Below are 27,560 nucleotides of genomic sequence, written 5' to 3'. Positions count from 1 at the left end.
CTAAAATCCAAAAATGTTTTATGATTAATGTTTTGGGAGGGTTTTCCCCCAAAGAAAGAGGTTTATTGCTTTAACAAAATGCTCTCAGAACTTTTTTTAGGGAAAAAAATACTTTGAGAACTTTAAAACTTTTTAGAACTTTTCTAACACTTCGATACAGAAAACTTTCCAGAAGCAAGCGCCTGGGCTGCATGGCATAGCCTACAACTGTGTGGACCCAGAGCTGTCCTACTGGATGCAGCTAACTGCTTAGAAGCCAGGCTTGCACTTACAGCCACCATACCAAGTGTTAGGTCTGGCTTCTTATTCTGATGCCTTCAGCACTCCTCCAGCACCCATTCACAGCTCTTCCTCACTACCAGCCCACAACCTACCCCACCAACCTAGACAAAAACCTACTTTTGGAATGAGTCAGGGAAATCATCTGAGTTACTAACATAGTTCTGAAGCTTGCAGTTTATATAGACTGGCAAAGAAAATGAGATTTTAGGAAGGAGAGGCAAGCAAAGATATAAGGAGAGCATGAACAAATTGTGTGCTGTGCGTGATTGCTTAATTGTCACAGGGATGTTTTCATCACTAAAGAGTCAATAATTTCCTGCTTAAACCCCATGAAAACCCACATGGAGACTAAGCATCTGTAACAAACATGCTTATTTAAGGAAGAGATCATCTAGTCAAAAAATAGTAAGAAATGAGACTGCTAAGGTAGACTGACAAAGATCTGAGTAGGTTTTTCCTCCATTTTAAAAAGGGTATTTGGGGAACAGTAGAAGAAACTAGACAGAGGAAAGGATTATTAAGCTGTATTACTTTGATAACCAATTCTAGATGTACCTCTAAGAATTCTCTGGATTCTGGATTTTTCCTAAAATCAGTATACTATAATTTACAGGATTTAACAGGTGGCCTATAAAAAAAAAGTGTTGTGTGCTCAAATAACATTAAGATTGTAGAGCTGAGGGGCGCCTGAGTGGCTCAGTGGGTTAAGCCGCTGCCTTAGGCTCAGGTCATGATCCCAGGGTCCTGGGATCGAGTCCCGCATCGGGCTCTCTGCTCAGCGGGGAGTCTGCTTCCTCCTCTCTCTCTCTGCCTGTCTCTCTGCCTACTTGTGATCTCTCTCTGTCAAATAAATAAATAAATTCTTTAAAAAAAAAAAAAAAAAAGATTGTAGAGCTGAGGCACCTGGGTGGCTGTCATCGGTTAAGCATCTGCCTCTAGCTCAGGTCCAGGGATTGAGCCCTGCATGGGGTTCCCTGCTCAGCAAAGTCTACTTCTCATTCTCTCTCTGCCCCTCCCCCTACTTGTGCATGAGCTCTCTTTCTCTCAAATAAATAAATAAATAAAAACTTTAAAATTAATAAATAAATAATGCAAACAAACAAAAAAGAACTACAGAGTTAAAATGCTTCTTGGCTCCAAAACTAATGAAGGTTTTTGAGATCAATTATACATTGTGAAATTCTAGACAGAAAATGTATGCTTTGCCCATGTCTGGCCATCTGATTTATAGAACACCAATTCTGCAATTAGAAAGATGCTACCTTGGTGGGTACCTGGGTGGCCCAGGCTAAGTGTCTACCTTGGGCTCAGGTCATGATCCCAAGGTTCTGATCCCAGAATGGAGCCCCACAACAGGCTCTCTGTTGAGCAGGGAGACTGGTTCTCCCTCTCCCTCTGCATCTGCCTGCCACTCTCCCTGCTTGTGCACATCTGCTCTCTCTCTATCAAATAAATAAACAAAATCTTAGAAATAAAAAAAATTTTGAAAAAAGAAAGACACTCCCTTGGAAAGATGGGGAAGGCATTAAGCAGACTTAGGGAATCAGCTGCACATTTGCAGTAAGGCAGAAAGGAATGAGTAGTGAGATTAAGAGACACTGTCAGGGGGTGCCTGCGTGGCTCAGTGGGTTGAAGCCTCTGCTTTCAGCTCAGGTCATGATCTCAGGGTCCTGGGATTGAGCCCCGCATCGGGCTCTCTGCTCAGCAGGGAGCCTGCTTTCCTTCCTCTCTCTGCCTGCCTCTCTGCCTACTTGTGATCTCTGTCTGTCAAATAAATTTAAAAAAAAAAAAATTTTTTTTAAAAGAGAGACACTGTCAACATCATGGGAACTAAGCCGACTTGTATGTTCTAGAAGAAGAATCATCTTTATGATCACTCATGAGTTCTTCCCAAGATGATTTAAGATAGCCACTAAATCTTTTTTTTTTTAAGATTTTATTTATTTATTTGACAGACAGAGATCACAAGTAGGCAGAGAGGGCAGGCAGAGAGGGGAAGCAGGCTCCCTGCTGAGCAGAGAGTCTGATGCGGTGCTGGATCCTAGAACCCTGGGATTATGACCTGAGCCGAAGGCAGAGCCTTTAACCCACTGAGCCACCCAGGTGCCCCAATAGCCACTAAATCTTAAAGGAAAAAAATATAAAGCTACTAAAAACACTGTGGAAAGAAATTAACGACCAAAATAAATAGAAAGGTATCCCATATTCATGGATCATAAGGCTTACATGTTTGGACTGCAATACTAATAAAATCCAACTATAGATTCCATGCAACCCCTACTAAAATCCCAGCTGCCTTTTGTGTAGAAACTGATAGGCTGGGGCGCCTGGATGGCTCAGTGGGTTAAGCATCTGCCTTCGGTTCAGGTTATGATCTCAGGGTCCTGGGACCAAGCCCTGCATCGGGCTCTCTGCTCAGCAGGGAGCCTGCTTCCCTCCTCTCTCTGCCTGCTTCTCGGCCTATTCGTGATCTCTCTCTCTTGCTGTCAAATAAATAAATAAAATCTTTAAAAAGAAAAAAAAAGACTTTTAGAAACTGGTAAGTTTATTCTAAAGTTCATACAGAAATACAAGGGATTCAGAATAGCCAAAACAATCTTGAAGAATAAACTTGAAGGACTCACAATTACCAAATTCAAAACTTACTACAAAACTACAATAATCAAGACAACGTGGTCCTATATAAAGAGAGACATGCAAATTAATGGAACAGACTTAAGAACCCAGAAATAAACTCTTCCATTTTTTGTCATTTTCAATAAGGATGTCAAGATAATTCATTAGACAGAAGAATATTAAAAAGTAAACAAGTAGATATCCATATGTAAAAGAATGAAATTGGACTTCTTTTTTTTTTTAATTTTTTTTTTTTAAGATTTTATTTATTTATTTGACAGAGAGAGATCACAAGTAGGCAGAGAGGCAGGCAGAGAGAGAGAGAGAAGGAAGCAGACTCCCTGCTGAGCAGAGAGCCCGATGCGGGACTCGATCCCAGGACCCTGAGATCATGACCTGAGCCGAAGGCAGTGGCTTAACCCACTGAGCCACCCAGGCGCCCTGAAATTGGACTTCTTTATACCACAAGAAAATTAACTCAAAATGAATCAGAGAACTAAAAAAGAGCCCCCCCTAAAAAAAGGAATAAATTTTTGTTAACCTTGAGTTAAGTAACTGAGATTTGACATCTAAAGCACAAGCAACCAAAGAAAACAGACAAATCACACTACAACAAAATTTAAAACTTTTGTGCTTCAAAGAACATCACTAAGAAAGTAAAAATAACCCACAGAATAGGAGATAATATTTGCAAATCCTATATATGACTAAGGGACTTGTATCTAGAATGTATAAAGAACGATTACAAATTAGTTAATAAAAAATAAAATTATCAGGGCGCCTGGGTGGCTCAGCGGGTTAAAGCCTCTGCCTTCAGTGCCCCGCATTGGGGCGGGCTCTCTGCTCAGCAGGGAGCCTGTTTCCTCCTCTCTCTCTCTGCCTGCCTCTCGGCCTACTTGAGATCTCTGTCTGTCAAATAAGTAAATAAAATCTTTAAAAAAAAAAAAAAAACTATCCAACTGAAAAACAGGCAAAAGCTCTGAAATGACATTTCTCCAAAGAAAACATATGAATGGTTAAGAAGTATATGAAAAGATGTTCAACATAATTAGTCATTAGGAAAATGGAAATCAATACCACAATGAGATATCACTTCACACCCACTAAGATAGGTATACTCAAAGATAATAACAAGTGTTGACAAGAATGTGGATAAACTAGAACCTTCATTTACTTGCTGTTGGAAATGCAAAATGGTACAGTCACTTGGGAAAGCAGTCTGGCAGGTCCTCAAAATATTCAACACAAAGTTACCTTATGACTCATCGTTTCCACTCTTTCAGATCTCTACCCAAGAGAAACAGAAACACACAAACCTATATATGAATGTGCAAAGCAAGAGTCATAACAACCAAAATAAGAGAAATAACCCAAATGCCCATCAACTGACAAATGGATAAACAAAATGTAGTATATCCATACAATGGAGTATTATTTAGCCAGAAAAAGGTATAAAGTACCAATACATGCTACAACACAGATGAAACTTGAGGATTATGCTAAGTAAAAGCAGCCAGACAGGCGCCTCACTGACTCAGGTGATAGAGCATGTGACTCCTGATCTTGGGAGTCATGAGTTCAAGGCCCACATTTAAGCTCACTTAAAATTTAAAAGAAAAAACTTAAAAAAAAAAAGGGGGCGGGGGAGCCAGAACCAAAAGGTCAGATAATGTATGGCTTCATTTATATGAAATCTCTGGAATAGGTAAATCTAAAGAGACAAAAGGTAGACTGATTAGTGCTTGCCTAGGGCAGAAGAAGGGGTACAACTGGGGAGAAATAAAGACTGACAACTCAAAGGTACCCCAGAGGCTAGCTTCATGCTGGCAGCAGCTATCAATAACAGACCAAGAAAGTGAGATTTAGGGAGATCAAATCAGGGCCAAGAATCCAACTTCATTTCCTTTCACAGTAAGATTTCAAACTTGGGAGATTCAGGTTTTATTCTTTTTGAGGAAGGCAACATTTTTCTATAGTGGTAATTTAGTAGATTATTGATTTATGTTGTCATCTTTAAAAAAGCCCAGAACACTGTAACAGGACAATACAAAAAAGTTAATGGTATTAAAAATGTTTTGGTATTGTATGACAATTATCTATTCAAATCATGAAACAGATTAGCACCTACCTGTAGTAATTCCAGGGTCATGGGAATATTCTTAAGCTCCTTCAGTAGATCCAATGCTCCAGCCTATAAAACAAAATAATTGTATATTGAACTTCCCAGCTGACAAAGCAAAGACTAACTAGAGATTTAAATTTATGTTTTCCTATCCACAACTCACTATGGCTCACTTATTCATGTGGGAATAGTGTATTTATAAAAGGGAGAAAGGGAAAGAGAGGTAGTGTTTTCCAAATAATGGTTGTAACTCATTAAAGAAATAGAAAATCCATTTACTGGGTTATGATCAGCACTTATTAAGTACTGCTTTGTTAAAGTTCATTTTACATACAGTATTTATGTGTCCCAATTAGAAATCTGAATTGGGTTTCCTACTATGGTGACATAACACATCCCAAGTTTCCATAGAGAACACCTATCTCATTAAGGAGCCAACCCCAAGAAAGTGGGAATGGAGGTCCAAAGATGTTGCAGCACCTCTAGCATTCACTCACACACAAGGAGAGTGGGAAAGGACCTATCTGTACTAGAATTCTCTTGAGGTCTCTCTGTATCTTCCCAGTCTGTCACAAAAACACTGCTGTCTACCTGATTCTTACAAAGTAGGAAAAAGCAAATTCTGAGAGAAAACTCAGAATTAAGATGTTAAGCTCACAGTCCTGTCCACTGCCATCTAGAATCAAAGGCTCGCACATTGATGATGAAGATGGAACAAAATAAGGCTCCTAGAAGAATTACATAAACCACCTAAAGTTTAAAAAGGAATGAAATAAGAAGCAACAGCATCACCTATACCTATGGCCAAATATTCCAATTTATCATATTTCATACAATACAGTCATTTAGGGGCGCCTGGGTAGCTCAGTGGGTTGAAGGCTCTGCCTTCGGCTAAGGTCATAGTCCCAGGGTGCTGGGATTGAGCCCTGCATCAGGCTCCCTGATCAGCAGGGAGCCTCCTCTCTCTCTGCCTGCCTCTCTGCCTACTTGTGATCTCTGTCTGTCGAATAAATAAATAAACATATTTTTAAAAATTTTTAAAAAATAGTCACTTAGTCATATTTTATTTAGTCAAATACTCACTGTACTATATTTAGACACATCATTAGTCTATATGCCACTAATAAAGAAAAAATATTAAACTATGGCACAGTATTATCACTGTTTTCTAGTTTTTTAACTCTTTCGGAGTTGAAATTTTTATCATGTATCACCTTTTACATATATAAAAGAAAAATATAAGCAAAATAAATTGGCTAAGTTGTTTCTAAAACTATGTCACGTTTGGAGTCCTTAATGCTTATGAATAACTTACTGACTCAGATTCAATATGTTTTTATCCCACCAAAGGTTGTGTCAAAAACACTAGTAATGCAGCATTTCATAAAAAAAATCCATCAAAGAGCTAAATTAGCTCTTAGCTGGCTTTGAAGTGCATGTAGAGCTAGTTGTTTTTCACCCCACTGCTCTTCAACCATTTGGTTCCTTGAGGTTCAAAGAACAAGCACTCCACTAATGTTTTTCAGAGTTTCTTCTAAGCCACTGACACATTGAAAATGCTGATGCTGGGTTTGATATTCTGCCTGTGAAACTAGATTCCAAGAACCATCTGGTTGACAATATATGTGTAATTCATTCCACTTTCTCCAATGTTAAAATATGAAAACTAGGCAGCCTATGAATCAGTGAAACACAGCATATCCCAGGAAAATAGAAAGCCCCAGAGAACGCCCCTCATTATGCACCCCAAAGGAAGAAATAAGCATGGAAACTTATGGTACCAAATTTCTTAAATATAAAATTGAATAGAGGCTTCCGGTCAATTTTTCCATTTAAAATTGAGACATCAGACTTGGCTGTGGAAAATAAAAATGTATTAACTTTTCTTCTGGTAATAAACATATCTATCATTTTAATTTCACTCAGTACCTCATAAATAAAAACTTAAGTTCAGGGTGCCTGGGTGGCTCAGTGGGTTAAGCCGCTGCCTTCGGCTCAGGTCATGATCTCAGGGTCCTGGGATCGAGTCCCGCATCGGGCTCTCTGCTCAGCGGGGAGCCTGCTTCCCTCTCTCTCTCTCTGCCTGCCTCTCTGTCTACTGTGATCTCTCTCTGTCAAATAAATAATAAAAATAAAATCTTTAAAAAAAAAAACTTAAGTTCAATAGCAATTATGAAACAGGTTATTATGAAGGACTTGAATGATATACTGCTCAAAGATTCCTTCTGATTTTAAAATTCTACAAATTCTTTTCATTTAGAGGTAACCAAAAACAGTGAAACAATATAGTTGCTAGATAAGAAAACTAACATTGACTAAATTTACTAGTAATCAGGAATTTCTACAGGAATGACATCTCAGTGAGGAAATGGGATCTTCAATCCCCCATCTGCAAATCCAAAAATCAAACCCTTTGAAAATCAAGATTTCACAGGGCCCCTGGGTGGCTCAGTCAGTTAAGCATCTACCTTCAGCTCAGGTCGTGATCTCAATGTCCTGGGATCAAGCCCCACATCAGGTTCCTCCCTCTCCCACTTCTCCTGCCTGTGCATGTCCATGCCCTCTCTCTGTGTGTCAAATAATTAAATAAAATCTTTAAAAAGAAAATCAAGATTTCTTACAGATTTTCAATAAACTCATTTGCCAGCAACACCTAATCTACATAATTTACATATGTAAAGTCATTTATGTTCTATATATCCCACTTCATGAGAGAATACTACATTTCACTATAGAAATGTTAATGTCTGATTAATGGAAACAGCCCAGATCCGCTTAGGATATATGATATATGTATCATATTATCTTAATAAAATCTGAAAATTGAGGAATTCTCAAATATATCAGGCTCTAAAGGTTTTGATTAGGAGATTGTAGACTTGTATCTTACAACTACCATAGACATTTTTCTTCTACCCATGTCTCCATGGACTTTCTGATCCATTACCTAGGACTAATTAGAAAGGAAGATAAAGAATCACACTTCTAGGAGTCCTTAGACTTACAAAATGCTATCATGTATAAAGTTGATTCTTCTAACACATCAGCAATGTGATGTAAGTTTTAAGCTGTTTTCCAAGTAGAAGCAATAGATAGATTTGCATTAATTTCCCCACACTCTCCTTTTACACAGATGTCTTTGGAGAGACTGGAGTCAGAAATACAAGCTATGGAAGAAGAAAAAGCTAAATAATATTCAAGGGATGAAACTATGACCTTTCTCATAATTACATTACGCTCTAGTCAAATAAGATGGATATCTCAAAGTTCTTTAAGAAATAAATATGATGATCTGAATGAGCAAAAAGGCAAAAGCAGATGATCATATATTAATTCAATGACAAAAGCTTCTTTGAATATTACTATGTGCCAAGGACTGTTAAATACTTTATATATGTATTATTTCATGTTCACAATAAACCCTATAGAAGCAGGTAATCATTTTACAGAAGGGGAACTGAAAACCCAGATAATTTAGAAACTTCCACAGTCATATGATTATTACTAACTAAAAAGGGTGAGACCTACCCAGTTCTGTCAAGTTACACTTACCGCTTCTCAACAAATACTTGTTAACTGTATACGAAACTCTGAGGATATGATAATGAGCAAGACAGAAATCCTTTCTGACTACAGGGAATTTAAAATAAACATAAATCTTTGAGCATCTACTTCAAACCCTAAATTATACAAAGAAGCAAACTCAGAAAAGGAAAGTAACTTGGCCAACTGATAGGTAATATAAAAGAATAAGAATTATAATCTCCTGACCCTCACACCACTGTTCTCTCCATTTCATAGGTCCACTGGGAGTAGTTCTAATCCGTGAGCTGGGGTGAATAGCACTGCCGAACAAGAAACTATGTTCTATCCTTCCCCAATCATCACCTGCCTCTAAAGGTCAAATCTATTAGCTTGCAGCATCTCCTACAGATAATGATGCAAGAGAAAGAAAGATTCTACCTTATCTTCCAGAGTCAAATTTAGTTCACAAACTGGCTGAATAATAAACAGCTATAACATGACTTTATTACATGGCTGGTACTATCATCAGAAACAAGTACTTTTACAAAATATGGTATTCAAATTTGTACTGAGCATTCAGCATACACAAGCTCATATAGGGTAAAAACATCCTTCTCCTCAAGGAGACATAAGGAAGAGGAAGCAACACAGAATATACAATGAAGAACATGAGATATATATACTGCCATTTCCTAATTATAAGATCCTGGGAATGTTGTTTACCCTTTCCAAGCTTCAGCTTCTTTATATGTATGAGAGCATAATACACTGACCTAAAACAGTTAAAATGGTCAAATGGAGTAACATAACACTATGAAGTATTGAAATAGAGTACCTGACACACAGGAGATGGTTGATAAGATGTACAAAGAAATAAAAAATATATCTACCCCCATCATAACAATATCCTCAAAGAGCCATAAGCCAGCATTTTAAGTGAGCATTACTTAAGCTCAATCAACTGAAACACCTCAGAATTAGGAGATTCCAAGATTTAAAAACTTAAGGTGCTATTTAAAAAGGAAACACTGGGCACCTGTGTGGCTCAGTTGGTTAGGAGACTGCCTTCGGCTCAGGTCATGAACCCAAAGTCCCAGGATCAAACCCCAGGATCGAATCTTAGATCAGGTTCCCCACTCAGCAGGAAGTCTGCTTCCCCCTCTGATTCTCCCCCTTTCTCATGCTCTCTCTCAAATAAATGAAATCTTTAAAAAAAAAAAAAAAAAGGAGGGGTACCTGGGTGGTATTTGTGTTTGTATGAATGTGTTTTTAAAATAAAAGCTCCAAAGATACCTGGGTGGCTCAGTTGGGTAAGCGTCAACGTTGGCTCAGTTCATGATCCCAGAGACAAGGGATCAAGCCCCATGTTGGGCTCTCTGCTCAGCAGGGAGCCAGGTTCTCGCTCTCCCTCCCACTCCCCCTGCTTATGGCCACTCTCTCTCTCATGAAGAAAATCTTAAGGGGCACCTGGGTAGCTCAGTGGGTTAAGGCCTCTGCTCAGGTCACGATCTAAGGGTCCTGGGATCAAGCCCCACATTGGGCTCTCTGCTCAGCGGGAAGCCCGCTTCCCTCTCACTCTCTGCCTGCCTCTCTGCCTACTTGTGATCTCTGTCAAATAAATAAATAAAGTTGTTAAAAAAAAAATCTAAAAAAAAAGGAAACACTGTAAATATTTTTATTATGGCTCAGCAACATCACTATAAACTAATAATTATAATTTTACTATGTCATCTCAAATTTGTAGTTATTCTCAACCAAAAGGACAAGCAATGAAAGGAAATAAATTTGACTTCATAAAAAATGAAAGCTTTTGAACTTCAAAAAGACACTATCAAAGAGTGTAAAAAGATAACCCACAGAATGGGAGACAATACATACAAATCCTGTCTCTGATAAGAGTCTAGTATTCAGAATATAAAGAATTCTTACAATTCAATACAAATACTCAGTTTAAAAATGGGCAAAGGATCTGAACAAACATTTCCCCAAACATACAAAAATAGCCAGCAAAAAGTGAAAAACGTTCACCATCATCAGTCATCAGAGAAATGCAAATCAAAATCACAATGAGCTACCTCTTCACATCCACTGTGATGGCTATAATCATAAAAGACAAAATAACAAGTGTTGATAAAGACGTGGTAACCCTCATCCATTGCTGTTAAGAATGTAAAATGGTGCGGCAACTTTGGAAAACAGTTTGGCAATTCCTCAAAAAGTTAAACACAGTTATCATACAACCCAGCAATTCTACTCCTAGGTATATATCCAAGAGAAAAAAAAATATGTCTACACAAACACCTGCACAAGAATATTCTAAGCAGCATTATTCATAATAACCAAAAAATGGAAACAGCCCAAAATGTCCAACAAATGACAAACAAAATGCAAGATACCTCCACCAGTACAGTAGTGCTGTTCAGTAATACAAAGGAATGAAGTACTGATACCTGCTGTAACACAGACGAATCCTAAAAACACTAAGTGAAAGAGGTCTGTTACAAAAGAATACATATTGTATGATTCCATTTATATGAAATGCCCAGAATAGTAAATCCATAGAGACAGAAAACATTTTGGTGGGGTGGGGGCGGTGGTGGTAGCACAGATATATGGTGACCACTTAATGGGTACAGGTTTCTTTTCTGGAGTTATGAAAGTGTTCCTAAATTAGATAGTGTGTGGATAGCTGTAGAAATCTGTGAATAAACTAAAACCACTGAATTGTACACTTTATTTTTTTTTTTTTTAAAGATTTTTTATTTATTTATTTGACAGACAGAGATTACAAGTAGGCAGAGAGGCAGGCAGAGAGAGAGAGGAGGAAGCAGGCTCCCTGCCGAGCAGAGAGCCCGATGCGGGACTCGATCCCAGGACCCTGAGATCACGACCTGAGCCGAAGGCAGTGGCTTAACCCACTGAGCCACCCAGGCGCCCTGAATTGTACACTTTAAAAGAGAGAACAGTACTGTGTATTTCAATAAGGCTGTTAAAAAAATTGTGTAGTCATTCTAAATCTCAATATATACTAATTAATCTAACTCTGATATGAAAACCAAAATTTTTTTTCTTCAACCCAGTTATAAGACTTAGAAATTCACACATTCCAAGTATCCCAGTTCCTAGTATTTCTAACATCTAAGTTCAATTTCTCTCCCAACAATTTAATTCTACTCAACCCTGAGCCTTCAATGAAGAAAAAACAAAGCTCAACACCACTGACAAAATCCATGAATCCGAAAATTCTAAGTTACCTTACTCCCTCTAAAATCACGTAATAAATCCTTTATAAAAACAATATACAAGGTTTTTTAGCCCTTACCATATCTTAAGGACTCTTAAGATTCATCTAATTTACTATATTATCTCCAGTTTACTACAAAAAACAAACAAACAAACAAAAAAACCACACACACACACACACACAAAAAAAACCACCTCAAGTGGTTTTAGAAATGTTAAGGAACTTGCCTAAGATCTGTTAAAGTTCAGAAGAGTCAAGATTTGAACTCAAATTAGGAGTCAGACTTGCTTACTGACATCAAGTCAAAATGACATTAATTTTAAAAAAAGTTAAAATGACCTAAAAAGCAGTTAATACTTGAAAATTTGAAACTAAGTTATGTGGTTCATCAAAACCTCAGAGTATACACTTATAAAACTGCTAATACTGTTTAAGACCAAGTATACACATAGTGCAACATTCTGGATAGTTCTAGGGTCAGGATACTGATTGGGGATCTAGGGAAAGCTGCTTCCCCAAGAACAGCAAATACCCTTACTTCCTGGTCTTATATTCACCTAACTGTTCCAAAAAAAGGGTCTTCTAAAGAGACACTGCACTTGAAAAGAGTAGCACTTTGAGCAAAACAGATTTAGATTCACGTCTTCATCTGCCCACTTTCTAGCTATTTGGCTTAGGACAATTCACTTAAGTTTCCAAATAATTTCCTTATTTTTAGAATGGGGTATTACTTATGTAAAACTGTCCCAGGCATAAGTACTCAGCTGAATGCCTGGCTCAGAATAATAGTTCAATGAATGGTTGCTGTTTTTATTATTACTTAAATGTGACACCTATGCTTTATGAAACAAAATATGCAATAACAGCACCTAAACTTGCCAATTCAAGAGGAAAACTACAATTTTTCAAGGAAAGTTTACTTTTTCGTAGTATAAAAATATTTTTAAAAGCTCACAGAGAAAATCTGGAAAACACACACATATACACACACACACACGCACACACACACAGGGAGAAACAAATCTACCATGATCCTACAACCCCCAGAACAACCTCTGTGAAATTACTGACCTCTTAAAAAGCTATTTGTGGGTTGACGTGCTTTGGAAGGCAAAGAGGGAGAGTCATTCAGACCACTTCCCCTTCTCTTTATTTCATTTGCCAATTTGAATTTCTGTAAGATACACAGGAAAAGGGAGAAGAAAAAAACATAAAAGAGCCAGTCAATTTTATCTTTCTTTTTGAGGGGCAAGTTTCCATATTGGTCAAGTTTTGAACTATCAGATAAATGAGATTTGACAAGTATCTGTGGAGTTTATCCTCATTCTCCCCATACTCATCATTATTCCTTTATACCTTGAGAACTGCAAATAAATGCAAACTGATCTTCTCCATACTTATCCACTAAGGAATTACTCATTTTTAGGAAACACCTATTACAAGGAAAGGAAAGAAACAGCTAATGCATTACATGATTAATGGATACACATTATAGCCTGAGTTAGAGAAAAAAATTACCCAACAAAAGCCCTTTTCCCCTCTGAGGTTCTACTGTGTGACTCTAGGGATGTCTCCAGGTAAAGAAAAAACTTTCCAATTTAAACAAAGTAACAGAAATGTTCAGCTTATCAAATAATCAGATCTCATCACTTGCACTAGGCTATATCAATGAGAAAAATAAATGGCAAAGGTAATGAATGTCTGGAACCGAAAACAAACAGGAAATACTTTAAAAGGCCAAAATTGCAAATGCTGATTAACAGAGTATGAAATTACATGCTAAGCAATGCACCTGTTAAAAGAGGAACAGACTACGTACAAAAATCTTAAAAGTTCATTGTTTAACACTATTTTCTGCTTTGGAATGCTGTCCAGTAGAAAACCTGGGTCGTGGCTTAATCCAAATTGCACAGTACTTAATTTAAGTGGGTGAACTACTTAATCTCGCTCAGTTTCTTATTCTGCAAAATAGGTACACGATAATGGCTGTGCTGTGAGTCTCAAAAGAAGTTTGCACAGATGCTTTTTCATGTTAAAGCGCTGTACAAATCAGAGCATCCCTTTTCTCCTTCACATTAGTTTGATACGGAATTTATTTCACAGACAGGAGTAAGTTGTTTCAGGTAGGCTGATACTGAAAACGTACTGAGCAGCGTGGCACAGATTCAGGTGAAGACAATCATGGAGCCGCAACTGAAAACAGTTGACTCTGAACCAGAGGACTGAAAGTAGCACACACTGGTAGACAAAAATACAGAACATAAACCACAAAGAAAACATGTTTACATAAACCCTTTATCAATAACAAGATAATGCCACTGGTATTAACTGTAAACCACTTAGAGTACCCAGCAATGACATCTGGCCAAATGCATCCTAGCTGTTTACATACTAGCACCTGACCATATCCAGGTTTTAAAAACGTTTAGCGACTTGCCAAGCGCACTAGCAGACTCTACCTTTTTCATTGTTAAACAAACCTGTAGCGTAGACGAGATAAATCAAGTGAATGTTTACTCTTCGAAAAAAATCCAAAAAACTTAACTTACCAGTTTGATGTCTAAAACATCTCACAAACCTCTACGTGATGTTATTTCTAGTTGTGAGGCAGCGATCACGGAAAAGAGAACAAATTCTTTCAAACTGTGAAGGGCTTTTCTACACTCTTCAATTCTTAAGCCAAACTGAAGAGGTGATTAGCGAATCAATCAATTCCTCAAGTTTAAAGTAAGAGAATGCCCCCTTAGATGTACTACGCCGTACCAGCAAGGAGACACTTGGAAGTACCAAGAACCGATGGTAACGCCGGCCGCCGCAGGCCGCGCTGCCTTCTCCCCGACGCCCTCCCCAGGACGCGGGTACGGTCCACGCGGGCTTCCCGCGCAGAGAGGGCCTGCGTGGGCGGGCCGAGAACTCCTGAGAGCCCGGCCCGAAGCCTGACGCGCCCGGCCCCGGCCAGCCGCCCGGCCTCCCGGCCAGCCGCCCGGCCTCCCGGCCAGCCCGCGCCACCCGCCTCGCTCACCGCGTTCTTCTTCTGCACCATCTTGTCCATCTTCTTGGCAATGCGGACCACTTCATCCTCCATGGTTCCCGCAAGTCTTCCCGTGCCCAGCCCGTTTGGGTCGGGAAGTGGGCGAAGTTGGAGCTGAGAGGACGGCAGGACAAGAGCCCAGCGCCTGGGCTAGCCCACCACAGCAGGCCTGGGCCTAAGCCCTTCCTCACAAACCAAGCCCGCGGCAGCGGCGGCGGTGGCAGCGATAGCGACTCCGCCCCCGCAGACAGCGCCAATCGAGCTCCGCGCGCACCGTGCAGGCACTGACAATCGACAGCCGATCGCTGGGAAGCCGCGCGCCAAGGCGCCCGCCAGACCGGCATCGACCGAGGCACTGTCAATGAATTGACTCGCCAACCCAGTGGCTGGGCTTCCTGCCAGGCCGTTGTAAAAGTCTGTAGGAGGCGGGGCCGAGTTTTGCCGCGCGTGCGCCTCCGGCCCAGTCGCCGCCCAGGGTGAGCTTCAGATTCTGCGAGACACACCAATCTCTGAAGCGAGGCGGTTTTGGAGAGCGAAACCGGGGCGGTCTTTAAAGGCAGTCAAGTCGGGGGACGCCTGGGTGGCTCAGTTGGTTGGACGACTGCCTTCGGCTCAGGTCATGATCCCGGAGTCCCGGGATCGAGTCCCGCATCAGGCTCCCAGCTCCATGGGGAGTCTGCTTCACTCTCTGACCTTCTCCTTGCTCATGCTCTCTCTCACTGTTTCTCTATCAAATAAATAAATAAAATCTTTAAAAAAAAAAAAAAGGCAGTCAAGTCGGGGCGCCTGGGCGGTTTAGTGGGTTAAAGCCTCTGCCTTCGGCTCGGGTCAGGATCTCGGGGTCCTGGGATCAAGCCCCGCATCGGGCTCTCTGCTCGGCGGGGAGCCTGTTCCCCCCTGCCTCTCTGCCTACTTGTGATCTCTCTGTCAAATAAATAAATTTCTTAAAAGGCTTAAAAAAAAAAAAAAAGGCATGGACCGCCTGCGTGGGCTCAGTGGTTTAAAGTCTCTGCCTTCCGCTCAGGTCATGGTCATGATCCCAACTTTCTGGGATCCAACCCCCTGTCGGGCGCTCTGCTCAGCAGGGAGCCTGCTCCCCCGCCTGCTTCTCTGCCTACGAGTGTTTTCCGTATGTCAAATAAATAAATAAAATCTTTAAAAAAAAAAAAAAAAGTCAGTTAAATCCCGAGCCCTTTTTCTGTGGAGGCGGCTACAGTGAAAATCAGAACTGCCCCAGTCTCCCTAAATCTTTATAATACGGATTTGATCGCTTTAAGCGTCCCCTTTTTATTTTATTTTTTCTTAAAGATTTTGTCAGAGAGAGAGAGAGGGAGAGAGAGCGAGCACAGGCATACAGAATGGCAGGCAGAGGCAGAGGGAGAAGCAGGCTCCCTGCCGAGCAAGGAGCCCGATGTGGGACTCGATCCCAGGACCCTGAGACATGACCTGAGCCAAAGGCAGCGGCTTAAGCCACTGAGCCACCCAGGCGCCCCCCAAGCGTCCCTTTTTTAAAAGACAAATTGTTTGTAAGCTCAAGAACCAAGACCCAATCTGGTTTGTTTCCTGACTCAGAAAGTCGAACACAGTAGTTTGTTGAGCATTTCTATCGTGAATAGTTATTAAATTTTGTCAAACGTTTGTGTCAGTTGACATAATCGCATCAGATGTTTCCTTCATTGTATTAACATTGCATGATTTATTTATAGTGAACCATTCTTGAACTCCTGACGTAAATCTCATTTAGTCATTTAGTCATTTAATGTTTCCCCAGAAGCCCCTCAATAAAATGGATTGATAAAAAGTTAATTGTAATCCCCAGAGTAACCACTAAGAAAATAACTTAATATAGGCAAAAAAGGAAGTGAGAATGGAGCAATTCAACTACAGTGAATTTTCATTTCAATTACTGTTTTTCCAGCTCCAGATATCTATTTTGTTAACTTATTATAATTTTTATCTCTTTATTGTTGATACTTTCTTCTGATATTGAGATATTGTTCTGATTTTTGTAATTTTTTATTCAAATTATTGTTCAATCATTATTAAATTCAATTATTCATAAATTGAATAATTTATCCTTTAAAGATAATTATTAGTTAAGGACATTCTTCTGCCATTTTGCTACTTTTTTCTTATATCTTATACCTTTTTTTCCTCAGTTCCTCCATTCCAGCCTTCTTCTGTGATTGATTTCTTCTAGTATGCCATTTTTTACTCCATTCTCCCTTCCTTTTTTGCTCCAAAGAAGGGTGGAGGAGCTAAGAGGGCAGTGAGATCCAATATCCTCATCCTGGCCAGTATCTGCCCAACTTCATAATCTCTGAAAGTACAATTAACATTTTAAAATTATAGCATTCTCTTTTTAATAATCCCAACTCATCCTCAATAGTATACAGATGCTTTCCTACTATACAACTCTGTCCTTTCCCCTTTATGCAGTTCTCACAAATTAAATCTTTACAAAATGTATTCCTAGTAACATAGACTTATACTTAATATTTTATGCATGTCTTTTAAATGAGGTAGAAAAGAAAAAGAAGTCACAAGCCAAAATTACAATAATATGGGTATTTAGATTAACCTAAGTAAGTACCTTTACTGGTGTTCTTTATTTCTTCATATGACTTCCAACTTACTGTCTAATGTCCTTTCATTTCAGCCTGAAGGACTTCCTTTATCAAGGAAGTATACTGGCATTGAACTGCCTTAGCTTTTGCTTCTGTGAATGTTTTAGTTACTCCATTTTTGAAGAATGGCTTTGCTAGATAGAACTGTTCATTGAGGGGCACCTGGGTGGCTCAGTCATTAAGTGTCTACCTTCAGCTCAGGTCATGATCCCAGGGTCCTGGAATTGAGCCCCTCATCGGGCTCCCTGCTCAAAGGGAAGCCTGCTTCTCCCTCTCACACTCCCCCTGCTTATGTTCCTTCTCTCTCTCTTTCTGTCAAATAAATAAATAAAATCTTTAAAAACAGGAAAAGAATTGTTCATTGAAATTCTTTCTTTCAATATTTTAAGTATAACACCCTACTGGCCTCATAAAATTATTTTGGAAGTTTTCTTTCCATTTCTATTTTTTAATGATTTTATTTATTTATTTGACAGAGATCACAAGCAGGCAGAGAGGCAGGCAGAGAGAGAGGAGAAAGGAGGAAGCAGGCTCCTCACTGAGCAGAGAGCCCGACACGGGGCTCGATCCCAGGACCCTGGGACCACGACCCGAGCCGAAGGCAGAGGCCCCAATCCACTGAGCCACCCATAGTTTCAGAAGAATAGGTATTAATTCCTCTTTAAATGTTTGGTAGAATTCCACTGGGAGGCCATTTGGCTCTGGACCCTTGTTTGTTGGCAGATTTTTTTAAAAGATCTTTATTTTTTTTATTTTTTTTAAAGATTTATTTATTTATTTGACAGAGAGAGATCACAAGCAGGCAGAGAGGCAGGCAGAGAGAGAGAGGAGGAAGCAGGCTCCCTGCTGAGCAGAGAGCCCGATGCGGGACTCGATCCCAAGACCCTGAGATCAGTGGCTTAACCCACTGAGCCACCCAGGTGCCCAAGATCTTTATTTATTTGAAAGAGAGAGAGAGAGAACAAGCAGGATGAGAAGCAGTGGAGAGATAGAAGCAGACACCTCGCTGAGTAGGGAGACTGACATTCAGTCCAATCCCAGGACACTGAAATCATGACTCTAGCCAAAGACAGACACCTAACCAACTGAGCCACCCAGGCACCCTTGTTGGGAGATTTCTGATTACTGCTTCAGTTTATTTGCTGGTGAGGCACCTGGATGACTCAGTTGTTAAGCATCTGCCTGCTGCTCAGGTCATAATCCCACAGTCCTGGGATCGAGGCCCACATTGGGCTCCCTGCTCAGCAGGGGGCCGGCTTCTTCCTCTCCCAGTCCCCCTGCTTGTATTCCCTCTCTCACTATCTCTCCCTTTGTCAAATAAACAAAGAACATTTTAAAAATAAGGAAATAAAATAAAAGACACTTAAGAATGAAAAGTTCAGACACAGATTGGGAGAAATAATTTTTTTTTAAGATTTTATTCATTTATTTTTCTCTTTATCTCTGAAATTTGCAGGCTTCACAAATATATGCTGAGGTATTGACCTGTTTTTACTGATTTTGAGGGGGATTCTCCTGGACTTGAATGCCTGTTTCCTTCCACAGATTAGGGGAGTTCTCAGCTATAATTTGTTCAAAAAACCTGCCCCCCTCTCTCTGTTCATCTTCTGGGACCCCTATTACTTGAATTTTCTTTTGCTTTATGGTATCACTGATTTTGAAGTCTCCCTTTATAATCTAGTAGTTGTTTTTCTCTCTGTTTCTCACTTTCCTTATTCTCCATCATTTTGTCTTCTATATCTCTTCTGCCTCATTTATCCCAGCTGTTAGAGCCTCCATTTCTTACTGCATCTCAATAATAGCATTTTTAACTTCGGCCTGATTAGATTTTTAGTTCTTTTATTTCTATAATAAGGGTTTCTCTAGTGCTTTCTATGCTTTTTTTCAAGCCCAGCTAGTATCTTTACAATCGTTGTTTTGAATTCTAGTTCCAACATCTTACTTATATCCATATTGATTAAATCTCTGGCAGGGAGTACTTCCTCATGTTCTCTTTTAGGGTGAGTTTCTCTGTCTTCTCATTATGTCCAGAAAAGAATAAAAGAAAGTGAGAGAAAAGGCAAAAATAACACCACCAGAAAAAAAACAAACCAGAAGAAAATAGAAACAAAACAAAATAAGAAAAAATCAAACAAGAAGTAAAATAGATAATACTAATAAAAGAAAAAAGTAAAACAGAATGAAACAATAAACCAGATCCTTGGTGTGTTTTGGTCTGTTTGTTAAAAGAAACTAGATCTTGGGGGTGCCTGGGTGGCTCATTCATTAAATGTCTGCCTTTGGCTCGGGTCATGATCCCAGGGTCCTGGGATCGGAGCCCCTGCATCAGGTTCCCTGCTTGGCAGGAAGACTGCTTTTCCTCTTCCACTCCCCCTGCTCATATTCCTGCTCTCACTCTCTCTCTCTCACTGTGAAATAAATAAATACGATCTTTAAAAAAAAAAAAAGAGAAACTAGATCTCAAAATAGGGAAGAAAAACATGTATATACAAAACTACAATAAAATACAACATGGAAACATAAAATACATATATAAAATATATTTTATATATTTATATATAAAAATACATATATTTTATAATACATATAAAATATACTTTTATAATACATAAATATATGTATTTATTTATAAAATATACAAATATAAACTATATATATATAACATATATATAAAAATTTTAAAAGAATTGAAAGAAATGATAGCTGAAAAAAAAATCTGAAAAACTAAAGAATAATAAAAAAAAACATGCATGCTATATACTGATTTCCCCTAGCCCTGAACTTCTGCAGTTTTTTTTGATCGGTAAAGTTGGTATTAGCCAGATGTTCCTGCTGGTCTTCCTGGGGAGAGGCCTGTTGTGCTGCTTTTCCCGGGGGAATCACAGTCCCCTTGCTGGAGGGCCAGGCTCCATGTAAGTGGCTCAGGAATGCACTATGTGGTGCTCTTTTGCTCCCTGATGTCTTTCAGCACAGATTGGAAAGATGAAAATGGCAACACACCATCTCTAGCTGCCGTACTGAAAGTTCGTGCCCCTGACTCTTTAGTGAGCCCTCACAGAAAAGCAGTCACTCACTCTTGTCTCCATGATTTCTGTCTAAACTCTGTGTTCATCCAGCCTGTGACAGCACTTTTATCTCACACATGGAACCCAGTTTCCACTCTCTAAACTTCACAGACTTCTGTGATACAAACACTTGCCCTTCTCCTGGAGTGGGGGTGGGGGGAGTCTCACCACTTTTGCCTCTTGCTGGGTCCCTGCCCAGAGAGTGGTCACCCAACTGTGCAGCAGTTCACAGTGCATGGCAACAACAAGCAGAAAGCTGTGCCTAGACTATTTTCATCCAGCTTCCTTCTCCAATGCCTGGGAACTCTGCTGCACTCAGGTAGGCCCGTTCTTCTTGTGCCCTCCGGGACCGTGGACCATGCTCTCTCACCTGGAATTTTGCCCCACTTTGCCACTTCAGCACCTTTGAGCCAGGGAAGTCCCTACCCCAGTAGACTTTTAAAAGTTGATTTTGTGTTCCACTGTTTATAATGCTTTGTGGTGACCTCCTTAACCAGGCTCCTCCCCATGTTATCCTCCAATATATTGCCCCAGATTCATGTCCCTGTACCTCCTACCTTCCAAAAAGTGATCGCTTTTCTATTTGTAGAATTGCAGCATCTCTTTTCTCAGATCTTTGATTTATTTCGTACCGGTTCAGAATGATTTGATAACTATCTAGCTGAATTCCAGGGACCAGACAAACTTAGGGTCTTCTCTTCCTCCACCATCTTAACTCCTTCCCCCAACTCATTTCTTTGTAAAAATTTTTTTATTTAAATTCAATTAACTTAGTTTATTATTAGTTTCAAAGGTAGACTTTAGTGATTCATCAGTTGCTTATAACATCCAGTGCCCTCCTTAATGCCCATCACCCAGTTACCCCATCTCCCCACAAACCTCGGTTTCTTTTAGTTCTTTATCCATTATTTACTTTAGTTCTTTGAGCATATTTAAGGCAGTTAAGGTGTTTGTCTAGTGAGTCCAACGTCTGGGCATCTTCAGGGGCAGTTTATGTTAATATTCCTTTACCGTATATGTGAATGGGCTAGAATTTTGTTTCTTTGCATGCTTTGTTTCTTGTTGAAAACGTAACATTTTTAATATTATAATGTAACTTTGGAAATCAGCATCATTGTTGTTGAGGGTTTTGGTTTTTGTTGTTTAGTTATTGTGTTCGGTTTAGTGACTTCTTTGAATTCCTTTTGGTAAAGACTAAATTTATTGTCATGAGTGGTCACTAAATCTGTTAGCTTACTGTCCACCTGGTGATTTCACAGAGATTTCCTTCAGTGCCTGGGGACAAAACAACTCCCAGTACTTACATCTGGGCTTCATGTGTCTTGGGGCATACCTGCAATATTCAGCTGGGAAGCATAAAATGTTGCCTTTACTCTATTATCTTGCTTGCCCAGGGCTTCAAGATCAGCCAGAGATGAGTGCTTAGAGCATTCTCAGGTCTTTTTAAACATGCACCCTGGCCGTTCATGCACATGGCCTTCTAGACTTATGTGGAAGCTTTTCGAAGTCTTTATTCCCCCAAGGCATTTCATTCCCTAGCCTTTTCTTCTCAGGTTTTTCAGTGTATCTATTTTTGCCCCAACTATGGTAGTGGTTGGTTTCTTTGCATTTAAATATTTTGGGGGGGAATCACCTCCGTGTAGCTATTTTTCCAACCTGAGAGAGTTCTGAGTTAGGGCAGGAAAAAAAAAAAAAAAAAAGAAAGAAAGAAAAGAAAAAAGAAAAACAGAAAGAGAAAAAAGTAAAAGGAGGGGAAAGGCCTTTGTGTTAGTCCTTCAAGGACCCACCTAAGAGTCAACCACAATTGTTTGGAACCAAAAATCTGCTTTGCTTTCTCCATTATCTGGAACCTATGTTGGGAATATGGACTTCATCTTCAAGACCTAGAAGTGGGGGGTTAAGAGTAAGTTAAAATGACACAACGCTTTTGTACTGGGTTTCAATCAAGTTTTTCTCAAGCATTCACTTGCTTGGTGGAAAACTCTTGACTATTTTCATAGAGATTCATAGAGTGGATTGTGACAGTTCGGGTCAGGTTTGTTTTGTTTGTTTTTGGTATTTGTGTGGACACACAGGACTTTGACATTCCCTCTCCCACCTCTTTCACTGATGTCACCATCATTTCTGTTTTACCTGCTTTGAGACTCTACTAGGTACATACATGTTAAAAATTAATATATCCCCCCCTGCCCCGGAAAAGTCCTCTCTGCTGTCCACACAGGAGCCACCCGCAGACAGCTTTACCGCTTACAAAAAAGCAGTCCATCCCTCGTGCCCTCCCTGCTGTTTGGCCAGCAAGACAGCGTCCCACAGTCCCGCCAAGTGTCCGTCCGCCGTCGTCCTCCCCGTCTGACTCTTCTGCTGATTCGGATGCACTCTCGGGCAAGTCATCTCCCATCTGCTGGAACCTTCCGGACTGTGCATCCCACATGTATTTGACGGTGACCTTGAATTCAGCCATCTCATACCTGAAAAGCTTCAGCACGCGGGCCTGCTCTGGGGTCAGCACATCGCCCTCCTTGCCCACCTCGTGGTCGGACAGCAGCGTCACCACCCCTCTCCGGAGGGCGGTGGGCAGGCCCAGCTGCCTCAGCTGTGGCTCCATGGAGTGGGGGAACTGCTCCAGGGGCCGTGGGTCCAGGGTCGCAGTGAAAGTTGCTTTGTTTCCGGCTGGAGCGAAGTCCACTTTGGCGTATTTCGTAAACCACTCCTTCACTTCCTCCTTGCTGCGGTGGGTGAAAAGGACACCGACCTCACCCCTCAACTTCTTGCTGACCTGATGTAGGTTGTCTCTGTACTCGTCAGCTGGGCTTCGATCCAAGGCCACTATCATCACCTGGTTTTTGCCAAAGAACATCCGGCTGTGCTTCCAGTTTAACCGCTTACAAAACGGATGTCCTTCGGCTTGCTGGCCACGGAGAAGAGCTACAGGTACTTGTACGTGGCCACACATTTCCCAAGCTCTTCGATCAGGTTCTGTTTCAGTTCTAAGCCTTTCTTGGCAGTTTTGGTTAAGGAAACTTTCTTGTCGCGCTTGGATTTGGGCATCGCGTTGCCGGCACATGCGGCGGCAGGCGGTGCTGACAGCCCCCTAAAGTCTATTTTTAAAAAGTTTTGCCTATTCTGTTTTTTCGTATAAAAGAAATCATACAATATGATGTCATTTGTAACTCGTTTCTACCACTTGGCATTGTTTCAGGATTCACCCATGTTAGAACATTCCTTTTTTATGGCTGCAAACTACGCTATTGGATATGCCGCATTTCAGTTATCCATTCATCAGTGACAAACATCTAGGTTCTTTGAGCATTTGGAATATTATGAATAATAATGCTATGAACACCCATGTACAAGTGTTTGTGCAGACATGTGTTCATGGCCTCAAAACGTACTTTGCATCATACTAATATAGGATAAGACAGCTTACTTTACTTTAGGGAGTATTTGCTTCTTGCATTTTCCCATCCCTTTATGTTCAATCTTTCTGTAATTAAACAGAATCTCTTGTAGTTATGATGTAGCTTCATGTCATTCTTTGTCCAAAATGATAACTTGTCTTATTACTGGCAAATCTAGCCCACTCACAATTATAATTACTATTACTTTTGGATTTGTGTCTATCATATCTTGAAATATCTTGTACATTTTACATGTTAACATTTTACATGTTCTACTCCTACCTTGTCTTTTAAATTGACATCCCCATCCCCTCCCCTAGTTTGGAAGTTATATATGTGTTTTTGTTTTTTGGATTTGTTTGGTTTTTTGTTTTTGTTGTTTTTAGTTGACTTTACATTGTGAATATCTAAAGGGGATGACTAGTTCTTATCTACTCTCAGAAAATAGTGGAACGAACCATAGCATAGTTCAAATTATATCATCTCTCCCACTGTACTTTAAAAAAAAAACCTTTTGAAACATTCACAGGTTGAAAAGAAATTGTAGAGATACTTACACCTTTCATAATTATAATACAATATCAAAACCCCAAAACTGGCACTCCTGTGTGCAAATTCCTTTCATTTTATCACATGTATAAATTCATGTAACTACCACCACAATCAAGATACAGAAGTATTCCATCACTGCAAAGATCTCATTCATGATGCCCCTTTATAGTCATACCTCCTACCTTCTCCCCATCTCTAATCTCTGCCACTCACTAATGTTTTCCATTTCTATAATTTTGTAATTTTGACAAAAGTTATATAAAATCAGACCATATGTGACCTTTGAAGATAAGCCATTTTTATTCAGCATAATGACATTGAGATCCAGCAAAACTGTTGCGTACATCAGTAATTCATTCCTTTTTATTGCCAAGTAGTATTTAATGGTATGGTTGCGCCATAATTTCTTTCTACTTTTTGGATATTATGAATAAAATTGCTATAAATAATCACGTATGGGTTTTTGTGTAGATGTAAGTTTTCCTTTCTCTGGCATAAATCCCCAAGAGTACAACTGCTGGGTCATACGATAACTATTATATATAGATTTTAAAGAAGCTACCAAAATTTTCAAAGTGTCCACTTTACATTCCCACCAGCCATGTATGAGAGATTTGCCATGGCCTTTTTAAATTTTATTTGTTCTAATAGGTATATAGTGATAATTCCATTGTGGTTTTACTCTTTCCTTAATGGTTTAGTAACAGGCTAATTCCTCTCCAGTCCTTACCCATGTCATTCCTTCCCCATTCATGCTCTATAACCACTTTTATTGGATTCTTAATATCCTTCTAGCAATTTGGTTTTACAAATGTAAATTCTAACTAAGTAAAATATAGGTATTATTTCCTCCATGCCTTTTAGTTTTTACACTATTTTCCCATCAATAATGTATTCTGAATCCTTGCCAAATTAGTACAGTGCACCCTCATTTCTTCTTTATAGCTGTACAACATCCCATTATATAAATGTATGATAGTTTGTTTTGAAAGGGCTTTGTAATTCCACATTGCATTATTTCAAATATTTTATCATAAATAATGCTTCTTATTTGAAATATTTACTTGAGTAACTGTTTTTCATTTCTAGAAAATTTTTTTTCCAATTTTCAATTTGATACTGTTTACACTTGATTCTTTCGTCGCAGCTTAACATTCATACTTTTTTTTCTTAAGATTTTTCATTCATTTATTTGACAGACAGAGATCACAAGTAGGCAGAGAGGCAGGCATATAGAGAGTGGGGGAAGCAGGCTCCCTACTGAGCAGAGAGCACAATGTGGGGCTCGATCCCAGGACCCTGAGATCATGACCCAAGCTGAAGTCAGAGGCTTAACCCACTGAGCCACCCAGGCACCCCTCATACTTTGTTTCTTAAAGTTCCCAAGAGTCTAATGATTTTTAGCTTTTTTGTCACCTGGTATCATTTATGGCAGGCAGACTGTTCCCTCCTATGGTTTGAATTTGGGGGGGGGGGGGAGTTGAGCTCACTCTCAGCAGACTAAATTTATGCTGCCTAGATTGAGGATGTCACTGTCCATAAAGATCTTGCTTCTTCCAAGTGCTCAACAGGCAAATCTAGTTCAAGGAGATTCTTGATGTTAAATTATGAGCTTGTTTTCCCGGCCACAGAAATAGTATAAATTCAAAATCCAAATATATATTAATATAAAATTCTAGTTAAACATTGTCAAGGGAAAAGCTCCCTCTTCTAATACAGGGCCCTGGCCAAAATAGGTAAGTTTTCCCTTCCTTCCTGAAGAGACTGAATGTTTTTTTAGCTCACTTTGTGGACAGAGTGCAGCCCTTATAAGGGTCCTGGCTGTACGACGGTAAGTTATTTGCTGAGCCCCAAAGTTAGGTATACCATGCAGGTTTTTAGTTTCTTTTTCAGTTCTCTCTGGACACTGGAGATTGTAATTTCTTTATGGTAAGCTGGTTCTTACCCTAGTTTAGTTACTTCTAAGCATTCTGAATTATATGGAATAAGCTTTTTTATTTGTTTACAGCATTTAAAATTACCTCACAAGGGCAAAGAGCAAGGTAGCAGACCACGGAGTCAGGCACATCACTCTGAATCCTGGCTGTTACATATAATAGCTCCGTAAGTATAGGCAAACAGTTCATCCCTTTAGCTATCAGTTTTTCCTATAAAGCAAAGATAAAGTTGATGTGAGAATTACACTAATAAAGAATGTAAAATGTTTAGTATAGTGACTAGAATATCTCAACTACTTAAATTACTGTTCATATTTTAATAATTTTTACAAAATAAAGTAGTATGTTGTTAGAGGGTGGAACTGTGTCATGTATCTACTTTTACCTTTTTTTAAAAATTAAACTCTATGCCCAACATGGGGCTTGAACTCACCTCAAGATCAAAGTCACATGCTCTACTGACTGAACTAGCCAGGAGCTCATCATGTACCTACTTTTAAAAACATCCATAACACTGATTGCAATAGTAGACAAATTCCCCAATTATTTATATATACATAAGACACTAATGCTGTCAATAGAGATTAACAATACCACACTGACCACATCTAACTGTGAACACAATAGTTGAGAAAGGATGACAAAATAAAAGTTTACCATACAAAATAAGATGCTGTTATGAAGTCTGAAAGTTGCATACAATATTGTAGTATATATACAGAACTCCCTTACCATTAAGGTAATCCAAAAACAGAACAAGCTCCCTCACAAAAAAATGAGCTGGTCAATTTTAAGTACTCAGAAGCAGAAAGTGAAGGACTGCTTAAGAGACGGACAGAAAGGATTCCTTTATTGGGAAATGCTAGGAGTCAACCGTGAAATAAGAGGAGAAAAAATTATTTAGATACTGCCTCATGACACTAATTTAAAAATCCCATGAATACTGCACGAGAGGAGCAGGCTTGGAAACAGTAAACAAAACTTCTTAAACATGTTAGAAACACAAAATCAAATTTAGGAATACTTTTTTAGCTTATTCAAATTGAGTAACAAGAGAAGCAGTTCTCATGCCTTGTTCTATTCCAGATCAACCATACCATCATCAAAAATTCTCTCTTGAATATATGTTATGACTGCATTGACATTTTCCCCCTTTTCAGT

At 39.4% G+C, this 27,560-nt stretch overlaps 1 protein-coding gene and 1 pseudogene across 3 annotated transcripts in view; both read right to left on the bottom strand.

Moving 5' to 3' along the window:
- Positions 1 to 15,135, bottom strand: part of TCEA1 (transcription elongation factor A1) — a 42,130-nt gene extending 26,995 nt beyond the window's left edge. The window contains exons 1-3 of one of the 3 annotated variants that reach the window (XM_059166444.1): positions 14,812 to 15,124; positions 12,861 to 12,963; positions 5,027 to 5,089 (exon numbers count right to left, since the gene is read on the bottom strand). In XM_059166444.1, the coding sequence (XP_059022427.1) occupies positions 5,027 to 5,047 (21 nt within the window). In that variant the 5' untranslated portion in view covers positions 5,048 to 5,089; positions 12,861 to 12,963; positions 14,812 to 15,124. Of the gene's footprint in view, positions 1 to 5,026; positions 5,090 to 12,860; positions 12,964 to 14,811 lie in introns of all 3 variants that reach the window. The other 2 variants (XM_059166443.1, XM_059166442.1) reach the window with 2 other exon arrangements.
- Positions 15,136 to 20,155: 5,020 nt separating this feature from the next.
- On the bottom strand, positions 20,156 to 27,481 carry LOC131826830 (mRNA turnover protein 4 homolog; annotated as a pseudogene).
- Positions 27,482 to 27,560: the final 79 nt, after the last annotated feature.

The sequence above is a fragment of the Mustela lutreola genome, chromosome 3 (assembly GCF_030435805.1).
Source record: "Mustela lutreola isolate mMusLut2 chromosome 3, mMusLut2.pri, whole genome shotgun sequence".
NCBI lineage: Eukaryota > Metazoa > Chordata > Mammalia > Carnivora > Mustelidae > Mustela > Mustela lutreola.
Note: the sequence above shows the minus strand (reverse complement) of the source record. Positions and strands in the feature narration are given on the sequence as shown.